Below are 12,731 nucleotides of genomic sequence, written 5' to 3' on the forward strand. Positions count from 1 at the left end.
ACTAGGGTTTCGGGAACATGGAGAATAACTATAAGATAGCTATGGGGTCTTCTGTATAGAGATAGAGACACGGAGGCTGATCTTATAGAGAGAGAGAGAGAAGCTCTTGGAGGTGTTCTTGGGTCGTGCTGAAGCAGTGGCTGAAGTACTTGACGGAGAAGAGACATAAGCGGGTAGCTTAGGAATCTTTCAGTAAAGTGTGTTAGGGTGTTAACACTAGACGTGTAAAAGCTGAATAAGCAAGTCTTGTAAAGATTGTTTAAAGGAAATTCTAATAAAAGCATTGGTGTTTGCTTGTATATTTGTCTCTTGATTTATCTTCTGCACTACCTTATTGTGGTGTCATCTTTGCACTAACAAAACAGCTTGAGCATATCTTTCACAAGAAGATTAACGTGTGTTTTATTGTGATGGTGAAGCTGAAATGCATCATTGGGTCTTAAACAAATTTCATGTCATTGTGCTCCGATCCGCAACACATAGCTATGTGTGTTTAACATGAAAAAATTGTAAACATTGGGTTAAAGCATTTTTGCAGCTAAATTATCTCATAAGTTTACCTTCCTTTGCACTCTATAAATTCCTTACTCTGCTTCTTTGGCTGTTCGTGTTGCACTTGCAACCGTACTCCAATCACTTGATCCTAGGAAAGGAGACACATGAGAAAAGACATGATCATTAATGGTTGAGATTTAAAAAATCATCATTAGTGAAATTTCGAAGATGCTATCTTATCATCCTCTTTTTTTTTTTTACTATTCTTCTTCAAAATGTACTTGAAAAAACAAAATAGTTGTCTCACAAATACTGTGACCAAGAAAATGCCCAAAGGAATGGAAATAAGGTAGACTTAGAATGCATATATATGGAAGGGAAGCTATTTTCCTTTTCAAGTACATATTGAAGAAGAATAGTAAAAAAGAGAGGATGATCAGATAGAACAAAAAAGAGCGAAGAGTAAATCTAATATCAGGTAATTCAATTTATTACTTACATTATTTCGTGTTTGCCTGGCTTGAAAATACTAGATCTCGTCGCAAAGACTTGTGTTCTTGCAACAAGAAATTTGTATGAATTATACCAATAATAGCCATAATAGCCAGGTCCAACTATTGCAGTTTTTAACTAACACTACACAACTTTAGGAGATACGGTTATTTTATTTGACTATGAGATTGAGGAAGAAAACACAACAATTAAACATTACCATTTTCTACTGAAATGTTCTTAATTAATCTCAAACTAGATTATCACCCGCACTTTGAAGTTTAATTAATCTATATACAGGTATATTTTTTGTTTTAATTTTTTTGTTTTGAGAAATTTAATTTTTATATTTGTGTTATTTTTTGTAATCATATTTGTGTTTAATATTAATTTAAATTTAACATAATTTTTGTTAACTATATTAAATATGTCAAGTTGCATAACTATACACTTGTGTCGTATGCATTTCAGAAATTATTTTTAAACTTTTTGTTGACAACATAAATTATTTTTAAACTTTGTTTCTAATGTTTGCAACATATTATATTTTCTTAGTAGTTACCTAACATAATTAGTCAATAATATTCGTACTCAGAAAACCCGATTCGGAATCGATCTGAAAATCAAAGTATTATACTCTATTAGATCTGGCCTATATACTCCAATGGTTCTTAAAGTTATATATCTGAAAAACAATATCAAATTCAAACTGCACCAAAAACCGAATAATGTTTTTGAAAAATGTTTGAAAAAACTAATTTTAATATATATATGTAAATGGGTTAATGTGGTTTTCACTAACTTTAAGTAAAATCACATTTAATAAATATTTTTTAATCAAATAGCCTATTTAAAACTCGTTAAACTAAATGAGTTTATATGAATATTTATTTCTATTAAAAGTTCACTTAAACCCTGTTAAACTATATTTTAACATCATGTGCTTTTTTAATTGATAAACTTATTGTCTAGGTAAAATATTTAATAAATTAATGTATGGTTGAATAAATTTAGTCCAATTTTTTGGACTGGGATGTAAGTTACGTTGTTGTAGTGTATATTTGTTTTAATAACCCATAAAAATCACAATCATAAAAACATAAATCATTACCTGATACACTATAGAAGTAAATATTATAAATACTAATTATCAAAGGACGGGTATATTTCTGTTTTAATTTTTTTTGAAAATTTTAATTTTTATATTTGTGTTTTGTTTTGTAATTATATTTGTGTTTTTCTTTGTAATCATATTTGTGTATAAATCTTAATCAAAATCTATTTTATAAAATAATAGCAATTTAAAAGCCCCATAGAAATACACACTGCAACTAGGCCTGGAACTTTTATCCGAGATCCGGATTCGATCCGAGATTCGATCCGGATCCGATCCGAAAATCCGGATATTCGGAGGGACCGAATCCGGATCCGTATAGTAAAATGTTGGATCCGTCAAAGCCGGATCCGGATCCGGATATCTTAATTTTTTAGTCCGGATATCCGGATCCGTAAGTTTTATTAATAAATATTTCAAAAATAGTAATTTTATTTAATATATTTTCATTTATATAATAGTATATATAAATTTATGAAAAGTTTGTAATATTATACATAGAACTAATTAAAAACATTATATATATTTTTATTTTTAAATTATTGTTCATAATTTATATATATTAATATTATTTTTATTTATTTTAAGAATCCAAATCTGGATCCGGATATCCGCCGGATATTACAATTTTTAGAACGATATCTGACATCCTAATATCTGAGAACTCCGGATCCGGATAAGGATAGTAAAATTATGGATCCGCCGGATAAGGATCCGGATCCGGATACTTTAAAATTGTCCGGATATCCGATCTCTCCCAGGCCTAACTGCAACAAATTATTAGATTTGTAGAGAGCAAATCAAGATCCAAGGTCCATGTTTTATCATTCTCCGACCACAAATTCGTTACACCATATTATATAATTATTTAAATAAGAATAATAATGAAATATGACGTGAATTCAAAGCAGTTTATCTTTTTGTAACTTACTTTTACAGAAATGATTGTTTTAGCCAATGTTCGAAATTGGGCTAGGCGTTACGTGTGCGGTAAATCCGGGCCTAGTGCCGAATCAATTAATCCGGGAATAATTTTTATCCTTTTATCTATATATATGTATATTTATTAAACAAAGGAATAATAATTGTAAATCTTCTTTGGTCCAATGGTGTCCTGAATTATTCTTAATTCTCATAATGTGGGTTCATCGCCCAATATGTGTTTTTTTTTGCTATATATAATAAGGATTTTCTTTAATGAGGTGTAAATTACAAATTTACACCCGTCTTCTACTCTCATTCCTTGCGACTTTCAGTTCTAATTTTCAGTCGTGAATGTCATTTTCCATTGATTATCATCATTTTCTTTTGTTATTAACATAGTTTTGAATCATTTATGACAGATCTACCACTAAGCATTCGATTTTAAACCATCAAAACTCAAAAAGGAACAACGAAAAAAATACGATTAAAACTATAAATATAAATAGGAGCAACGAAAAAATACGAAAATATGATTAAAATTCACATTTGTTGCCATATATATGTAACCCTTCAAAATAAGAGTGCAATTGGTTATGGAAGGTAGTTATTTTTGAAATATTTAGATGCTATAAATGTTTAGAACGTGGTTATGGAAAATGGGTTACATGATATATTTAGATAATTATTTAAATGCAGTTAAAAAATAAGTTGGACTAACTTTTATCAATTGATCATGTTCCCGTTTTAATAGAATAGATATTTACTAAAGGTTCATCCTTAAGACATACAAGTTTTGTGTAGCCAAAGCATCAAAGTTAATAAGTTAAATCTTATTTTCTGTGATTGTCTATTCAGAAGAGTATGGATAGCCCACTGGATCACTCGATATCACTCGACATTATGATCCAAAGCGCATTTCATCATTACATACTCCGATATACTCAGAATATACGAAGCACTCTTTTCCCATTGCTCATGTCTTAGTACAATTGTCGGTCAATTGGTTAATCTTCAGGAGATCTGACTGAAACTCCTCAGCACCGGAATTCGGTTAGCCACAAACAAAGATGATAACCCATATCCCTGATCTGGTCTATGAGTCATAGCGACATCGACTTGGTGTAGTCGGGATCATGGTGAGCTGTATTCTGTTGGGAAATTGATCATGACATAGATTCAGATGGGAAGCTGTATGTTTGATATTTATAGGGTATGAGGGAGATCATGAGTGGTTGATTGTCTGAACAGATGTGTGAGTCAGCAGAGTATGGCAAAGGATCGTGATCTGAGCAGGACTAAGCCAGTTAAGTCAGAGCATTATGTACATGTACCGACATGAATCAATGCGATAGTTTATCAGCCATGACAGAGACGAGTAAGAGACAGGTCAGGGAGATGATAGACAGTGGGTCAAGTCAAGTGCTGATTGGCAGGATCTGTGAGTCTAAGGGTCGTTGGGCCGAGTTACTGTTCTGACTAATCATGTGATGATCATTATCTGGCTGTGGAATGTTAACCTGGATATCAATCTGACTGTACTGAATGGCTGGATTGGAGACCAATCCATCTCTCTTTGTGTACGTGATAATGTGAGGATGGTTGGTTGAGTGACTAAAGAACAAGAAGATTCAGTAAATTATTTGATGGAGCTATTAGCTGGAAAAGGAAGCATGTCGATGTGAGGACTAGCAGTCAAAGCAAGATCGAAGCATCCTGAGATAGTAATGTACATGTTTTATATGCTGTGGTTCTTAGTAGTAATCCGCTAGGTTGCTGGATTAGACTAGGTGAACAATGAAACTAAAGTAAACCTAGTTGAGGAATATTGCATAAAATCCTAAATACATGAAATAATCTGGAAATGACCTCGTTTGGTTAGGTAACCTACGGTTGAATCCAGTGGTGGAGCCAGCTTTATGGCATGTGGATCACTTGACCCAGGTGGATTTTATGTAAAAGAATTTTTTTGCTTATATTTAAGAAATAAAATTAGGAAAATATTACAAAAATTAGCTTGTCGACCCTTATGATTATGCAAACTATGCAATTGACCCTCCTAAAAGCTCACTCTGGCTCCGCCACCGGTTGAATCGGCGGTAAGAAAAAACGGGTCCATTCACTATGCATGTGAAGTGAAGCTCCGGTTAATGCTTTTGCTAATTAAGCGGATTCAGTTCATACTACATGGTAATCATATCCACGATTCAATATTTTATTTAATAAGAACAATTATTGTAAAACAACTTTAATCATGGTATCTTTAGCAAGACCCATTAGTTAATGTTTAATAAAACAAATAAGAATTGACTTGTGGTGTTTCCGTGTTTGATGAGAAGAAAACTCAGCGGGCCACCTCTATTTCACACATTGGTTACGATAAGAAGATATGTAGGACTAGGAGTAATGCTCTTTTATAGTTTTGGATAAATGTTTAGGTTTGTACGTAATGGTTGAAAATAAGAAATAATGGACATAGATAACATGAAAAAGGTAAACTAGTCAAAGCATTATCGCCATAGCAATTTCTCCGTACTAGACCCTGTTCGGTAACGCGCTAGGCGCTAGTCGGGCGGTTGGGTTGGGCCTAGCGCCTAAAGAGAAAATTGGAGATTAATCAGAAATTATGCGGGACGGAATTTTTAGATGGTTTACTATGTTATAAAACATGTTAATCTTTAATTGTGGATAACATTAATACATTTTCATGTTTAAGATTGTATAAAACACACAAATAGAATATATAAACTTAATATAGTGTAATTTTCATCAAAATTATGAATATAAATGATATTTATAAAATTTTAGATCAAATAAACAAATAAAAATATTAATTAAAATAAAATAAAATAAAATAAAAAATAAAAAATAAATTATGCGGCCGCCTAGGCTGCTAGACGGTCATTTAGGCGGTCTAGGCGGAAAAAATAGGATATTCGATTTGGCATAAATCGGAGCGGAAGAGTGACACGTAGCGCCTAGGCGGACGCCTAGACGGCTAGGCGGCCGATTTTTAGAACGGGGGTACTAGCTAACACATCTTTGAATGATCCAGGAGAATTGTTAGACTCATAATTTTTTTTACTGTTTATATCAAACCACAAATGAAATGTGCTGGTTCAGATTGTTTTTTGTGTGATTTTTTCAGTAAAAAAAAAGAAATAAAAAGGACGTCTCAACTAATTAGAACGGATGAGACTACATTCATATGATACGACGCATTGACGCCATGCTTTTAAGTTTTAATACTTAGACCATCCGCAGCGGCGGACCTTGCGCGGTTCGTAGGTTCGGGATCATAGGCCCGTTGTATTAAAATAAAATAGAAAATGGGTTTAAACCCGTGAACCGGCTCTTCCGCGTGAGCCCGTAAGATACGGGTTCATAACACGCGTCGACGAGCGAGAGGCTACGCGAGCTCGCGTGTTGAGTGAGAAAAAAAGGGTTTCGCGTTGGATATCTCATTTTTCCTTCCCTCTTCGTTACCTAGGGTTTCTCCGTCTCTGAGGCGATTCTCTGTGCGACTCGATACCCGTCGATTTTGTCGATCAAATCACTGTCGGAATCACTCGTAGAAGATCTGAGGTGAGTCTCCACCACTCCGACGGTTTGATTCATTCGATCTGGGGTCGAGAGGTCGAGAGCTTTCTAGGTTAAGGAAAATCGATTTGGGGGTTTCAGTTTCGTCAGGGTTACAAATCGAAAAGGGGGTTTTGATTTATTGGTTAAAATCGACATGGTTGTTCGTTTTAGGGTTCATTTATCTAGGATTTTAATTCGATTTGGGGGTTTCGTATTAGGGTTCCAAATCCAGAAGGGGGATTCGATTTCTTGGTTAAAATCGACAAGCTTGTTCGTTCTAGGGTTCAATTAACTACGATTTCAGTTCGATTTTGGGATTTCTAGTTAGGGTTAGAAATCGATATTCTGCTTTTGATATTCCGAGTCTTGTGTTCTAATAATTTTTTTTTTGATTGTAGATGGATCCCGCAACAGAGATAAGAGAGACTAAGAGAAAAAAGGAGTACATCAATATGCTCGCAAACGTGGCTGATTCAGAAACAGGGATTCCGACGAGGTGTCCCTGTGGTGGGAGAATAATTCACGAGGTTCGTGGGAAGGACGACTACGACACTCTTCCTGGGAAGAGGTTCTTCACCTGCAAGAACTACGAGGTAATACACCGCTTGTTCTCCTTATATTTTTTGTCATTTTGTTTCTTTGTTGATACAAGTATTAACCGAGAACGTGATTGTTTTTTTGGTTGTTACCAAGGCTGATGTGTTGTTACCAAGGCTGATGGATTGCATTATCGTCAGCCTTGGGTCATTGGCGTGGAGGAGCATATCGAACGCCTCACTAGGCGTGTGGAGGAGGTGGAGGTGCTGATCAAGTTTGTGCCGGAGGTGAATTATAAGATTCGGAGACTCGAGGTAACATGAGTTCTGGACTTTTGCTTTTTATTTAGTTATAATTTTCTAAAAAAATTTAACACTTACTAACACTATCTGATTGTCATTTCCTTGTACAGGGAGAGGTTCAAGCCCTCACTCAGGAGGTAGATAGCCTCACTGGGCAGTTTTATAACCTGTCTGTGCAGGTGGCGGACTTGGAGAAGCTGTGCTTCGACTGAGAGAAAAGGTAACGCTGAACCTCCTTAACCACACTTGAAGTAGAACTGAAGTAGGTTGAGTAATGAATGTTTTAGGTTGTTGTAGTAGGTTAGAGTAGCAGTTGCGTAATGAATGTTTTATTATGGTTGAGTTGAGTAATTAATAAATTTTAATAACTGATTTGATGTTTATTGAATGGTCTCTGTGAAGTAGTAGTTGTGTAGTTAAGTGTAATCAATTTTAGGTGTTTAATTCTTTGTACTTTAAACCAAAAAACTAGTTTAAAAACATAGGAAATCGACATCTGAAAAACACAAACCAAAAACTTAAAACTAAAAACTTAAAACCAAAATGGATCATTTTCCCTTAAACTCTCCCGGGTTTGTGAACCTTCTTACTTCTCAGAGCTGTCCCCCAATAGATTTAGGACGTTCTGAGGTTCCAAAAGCTCCGAAAAGGCAGAAGTGGAGCACGAAAGAAGACTTGGTGTTGATCAGTGCTTGGTTGAACACCAGCAAGGATCCAATCATTAGCAATGAGCAGAAGGTGGCCCATTTTTGGAAGCGCATAGAGGAGTATGTGAACGCAAGCCCTCTGCTCGTTGGCTCCCTCCCTAGGGAGTGGAGTCAATGTAAGCAGAGGTGGGGAAGGGTAAACGAACAAGTCTGCAAGTTTGTGGGTTGTCATGAAGCTGCTTTGAAGCAGCATGCGAGTGGTGAAAATGAGAATGATGTCATGAAGGTGGCCCATGACATCTTTTCTAATGACTACAATGCAAAGTTCTCCCTTGAACATTGTTGGAGGGAGCTCCGTTTTGATCAAAAATGGAGATCACACTCTTCCTCGCGTGATGGTGCAAAGGAGAAAAGGAAGGAGCCAGGAGAGGAGGTAGCTGGCGAGGAAGAAGTCAGGCCTCCGGGTGTGAAGGCTAGCAAAGCAGCCAAACGGAAGAAGCACGTCAATGAAGCCGCCTTTGATCAGATTGAGAGCATTTTAGCGGAGAAAAAGAACATCTCCCGCCAGAAACTCCTTGATAGGTTACTAGCAAAGAATTCAGATACACTTTCTGATCAAGAAATGGCTCTAAAAAACAAACTCATATCTGAAATGCTTTAACTTGGTGAGTGGAATTAATTTTATGAGTTTAATCTTCTTAAAACTTTTTTTAATTAGTTAATGAGTTTGTCTTTCTAGAATTAGTTAATGACTTTGCCTTGCTTTCTTTTGTCTTGCTTTGTATATGCTTTCTTTTGTCTTGCTTTGTATATGCTTTCTTTTGTCTTGCTTTGTATATGCTTTCTTTTGTCTTGCTTTGTATATGCTTTCTTTTGTCTTGCTTTGTATATGCTTTCTTTTGTCTTGCTTTGTATATGCTTTCTTTTGTCTTGCTTTGTATATGCTTTCTTTTGTCTTGCTTTGTATATGCTTTCTTTTGTCTTGCTTTGTATATGCTTTCTTTTGTCTTGCTTTGTATATGCTTTCTTTTGTCTTGCTTTGTATATGCTTTCTTTTGTCTTGCTTTGTATATGCTTTCTTTTGTCTTGCTTTGTATATGCTTTCTTTTGTCTTGCTTTGTATATGCTTTCTTTTGTCTTGCTTTGTATATGCTTTCTTTTGTCTTGCTTTGTATATGCTTTCTTTTGTCTTGCTTTGTATATGTTTTAATAAAGTAAACTGATAAAGTGTGTATATGCTTTTCATTGCAGGTCACGGGTTCCTGGAGGAGGATGTGTGTGGACGTGGATGGTTGTAGGTCTCGCTTGCTTTATGTATGATGGTAATGTTGTTGCTTGTACTAGTAGGTTATGTCACGGGAGAGTGTAGTATTTTGTCAGTTTCTACACTCAGTTTAGGACCTTCGGATATTATGGGTGTATGTACCCTTCGGATATGTATGATAGTCACGGGTGTATGTACCCAAGACTTGTCTTTTCTACTCACGGGTGGTATGTACCCGAGCTACTTGCTTCATGTCTCTCAATATATAAAAACTATGTCTTTAAGTTGTTTCAAGCATTCTTCTTATCAGTTTCATTTGATAAAACTGTTACCAATATCCATCTTCTTTCTATTACCACTAGAATCTTATTAGGATCACCACACATCACAAGAATCACCACGAGATTCACCACAACAATCACCAATCACCACGCCAATCACCACGAGAATCAACACAACAATCACCAATCACCACGAGAATCACCACAACGATCAACACAGCTGGTTGATTGATCTCACCAGGATCACCACACTTGATTCATTCATCTTACCATCGAGCTCCACACTTGGTTCCATTCATCTCAACCTATACTTTTCATCAACCATAGAGGTAAGTAACAAACAAAATTATATGTTTAATAATAGATGAAAAAACTTAAGAAAAAGAGAATAATAAGTTTAAAAATACTTTAAAAATTATAAGATGATATAGATATCATCTTAGACGGAACAAAAAAATAATCTTTTCAAATATGAAACCTTATTGCATAAAAAAATATTGATAAGGATAAATTAGAAAAAATTTAAGAAAAAGAGAATAATAAGTTTAAAAATACTTTAAAAATTATAAGATGATATAGATATCATCTTAGACGGAACAAAAAAATAATCTTTTCAAATATGAAACCTTATTGCATAAAAAAATATTGATAAGGATAAATTAGAAAAAATTTAAGAAAAAGAGAATAATAAGTTTAAAAGCAAAAGTTTGGTGATGAAGATGAATAAGCTTTGTATATTTTTTAATTTCTCAATTTATGTAATCTACTCTTTTAATGTATTGAATAAATAGTTTTCACAAATTTAATAATATTTTTAATATTTTATTCATGTATTCTGAATAATTTGAATTTAAAAAATAAATTAAATATTATTATTTTAGTCTTATAAACTCTTTCTTCAGGTTCACCAATGCAGAAAAAGACAAATACAAGTTCATAACTATTCATGAACCCACAAAAAAATATTAATAAAATCATGTGAACCCCACCAATGCTCATGCTCTTAGACAACTCTTTTGTGGTATTCCAAAATTTATCAATACAGTCGTGCGTAAAAAAATCTAAACGCTTCCATTGTCAGGAAAGCTCTCACTTAATTGCGTTTTAGAACGTGAAAGTTTCCCTCCCATTCCTCATAAACACGCACGTGCCGGTCTCTTGTATGTAGCGATATAGATTAGATAAGCTCAAAAGCCACGAGCAACGCACGTGCCGTCTGCAACAGCAGCACATCCTCGTCGATGAATCGACCCCAAACCAAGAATCAGAGCTCCAAGTGGTAACACATCTTTTTTTTTTTGTAAATTTACAGTTTTCGTAACATACATCTTTTTATTGAATCTCAAGAAGACTTTTTATTACAAAAACAACAACATATAATGTCAAAATCTCAAAATCATAGAAACCTAGATAGATATCAGATCAAGATTCCAAATCAGATCTACACTGCCTTGAAAGACTCAAGGCTTCTGTAATGAGCCCACACCCTTTCCACCACCACGGCCTCGTAGTTCTTCGTCACACCACCACCATCCTTCGCCGCAATCTTCAGATCGTACTTTTTCCCGCTGATCACTTGCTCCTTCCCCTCGACTATCTTCACGAACACCAGATTCGCTTTCGATTGCTTGTTATGCTCATCAACCGCATACTTCGCGAGCGAAACCACGTTCGGATCCGATAAGTTGTCGATCTTCTTCCACCCGCCGAGATTGCCTTCCACGACGGCGATGAGAGGGAGGAGGATGAGCGAGAGACAAACCAAAGACTTCATCATTTTTTTTCTTTTTCTTTTTCTTTTTGGATCTTAACGACGTTTGATGGTTTTTATAGATTTTTTCAAGAAATGGTGTTGCTTTGGAACGTGGGCAGATAGTTCCAGAAATTTACGGACAGCCCTATCATCTTACGCGGTGATGAGTCTATTGTGGTTCTTACACCGTCAGATTTTGACAACTGGATAATGTCCCACGTGGTTTAAGTTACGGACACGTTAAAGAGTCAACGTAAGTTGTCCCGTCACGTGTTTTTTTTTTGCCAAAGATTTATAGTGGAGTAATGGAGTTTATTGGTAGAGCACTAAATGGGCCCATGTTTGTTGGTTTGGGCCGACGTGGAATCGCGTCGGCAATACAGTGATGAATTTATACGACGTCGTTTTGAGTAATGTGTCAAAACCTCTTGAGCAAAGCCTTGTTCTGTGGCAAGACCGACGATATCGCTGTCGTAAAAACTGTTTAATGATAAACAAACATAAATTACTTCAAGTGATTGTCTATACTCTATAGTGTACTAATACGCCTAGCATATTTCGCAGATTTAAAAATTAAAATGTTCAAGTTCTAGGATAACAAGATCAACTCAATTGTCATTCCAAACTCAAATCACTAAGGTGAATTCAGCTTAATCTCATAGTTACAACGATTTATCTCTAATTATTCAAATAATCAATTCTCATCAACAACCAAATATATTAAAGATGTAAATAAATTAATAACGCAATATAAAATTAGGTTTGATATGTTTGCCGTATTACTTCAAGTAATTGTCTAATAATGTATGTATCAGTATGCACAACAAAAATAACATTGTACATGGTGTTGAGTCTTAACCTAATTTGAAAGGTGTATCTAGTCTTATCGATTGATCTTCTTTGTTATCCCAAAACGTGTTGGGCCTAATTATTAAACCTAAGGGCTCAAATAATATATGGCAAAATGTGAAAACGAAATGGGCATATGGGTTCTTATAAAAAGCCTTGTTGGCTTTAATGAAATGAAGTTAACAACATCCCACATTGGTTGGTATAATTGATTTTGAGGAGTATATATATGTCTTCATGACATGAGAGGTTAAACAGCTCAGAGGAAGAGAGAGCTCCCCACGCGCGCGCCGCCGCCGTCCGGCTCGGGCTCGGGTGGAGGGCCTTTTTGGACCAAGTTAAGCTCAACGTTAAGCTCAACGTTCTGCCATTTAATTCCCAAAAAACGACATGCATTTTATTTTAAACAACACGTAGTTCGTTTAAAAACAACACGTTGTCTCTCTTCTTGACGATAAGTTTAAACGAGAAAAGATCTTGCGGAGGAAGTTTCG

The 12,731-nt window shown here is 35.2% G+C and overlaps 2 protein-coding genes across 2 annotated transcripts; one reads left to right on the forward strand and one right to left on the reverse strand.

Annotated features, from left to right (window-relative positions):
* Window positions 1-7,986: 7,986 nt before the first annotated feature.
* LOC106308738 (glutathione S-transferase T3-like) lies at window positions 7,987-8,751 on the forward strand. Its single transcript, XM_013745862.1, has one exon. The coding sequence runs from the start codon at window positions 7,987-7,989 to the stop codon at window positions 8,749-8,751; it is 765 nt and encodes a 254-aa protein (XP_013601316.1).
* Window positions 8,752-10,906: 2,155 nt separating this feature from the next.
* LOC106308021 (cysteine proteinase inhibitor 4-like) lies at window positions 10,907-11,455 on the reverse strand. The gene has a single exon (XM_013745133.1). It carries the CDS (start codon window positions 11,410-11,412, stop codon window positions 11,077-11,079), a length of 336 nt encoding a protein of 111 aa, XP_013600587.1. The 5' UTR covers window positions 11,413-11,455; the 3' UTR covers window positions 10,907-11,076.
* Between the last annotated feature and the right edge of the window lie 1,276 nt (window positions 11,456-12,731).

Source organism: Brassica oleracea, chromosome C8 (assembly GCF_000695525.1).
Source record: "Brassica oleracea var. oleracea cultivar TO1000 chromosome C8, BOL, whole genome shotgun sequence".
NCBI lineage: Eukaryota > Viridiplantae > Streptophyta > Magnoliopsida > Brassicales > Brassicaceae > Brassica > Brassica oleracea.

Bases quoted from the DNA above. Each gene is read 5' to 3' on its own strand.
- LOC106308021 (XM_013745133.1), bottom strand. From the start codon at position 11,412: ATGATGAAGTCTTTGGTTTGTCTCTCGCTCATCCTCCTCCCTCTCATC.
- LOC106308738 (XM_013745862.1), top strand. From the start codon at position 7,987: ATGGATCATTTTCCCTTAAACTCTCCCGGGTTTGTGAACCTTCTTACT.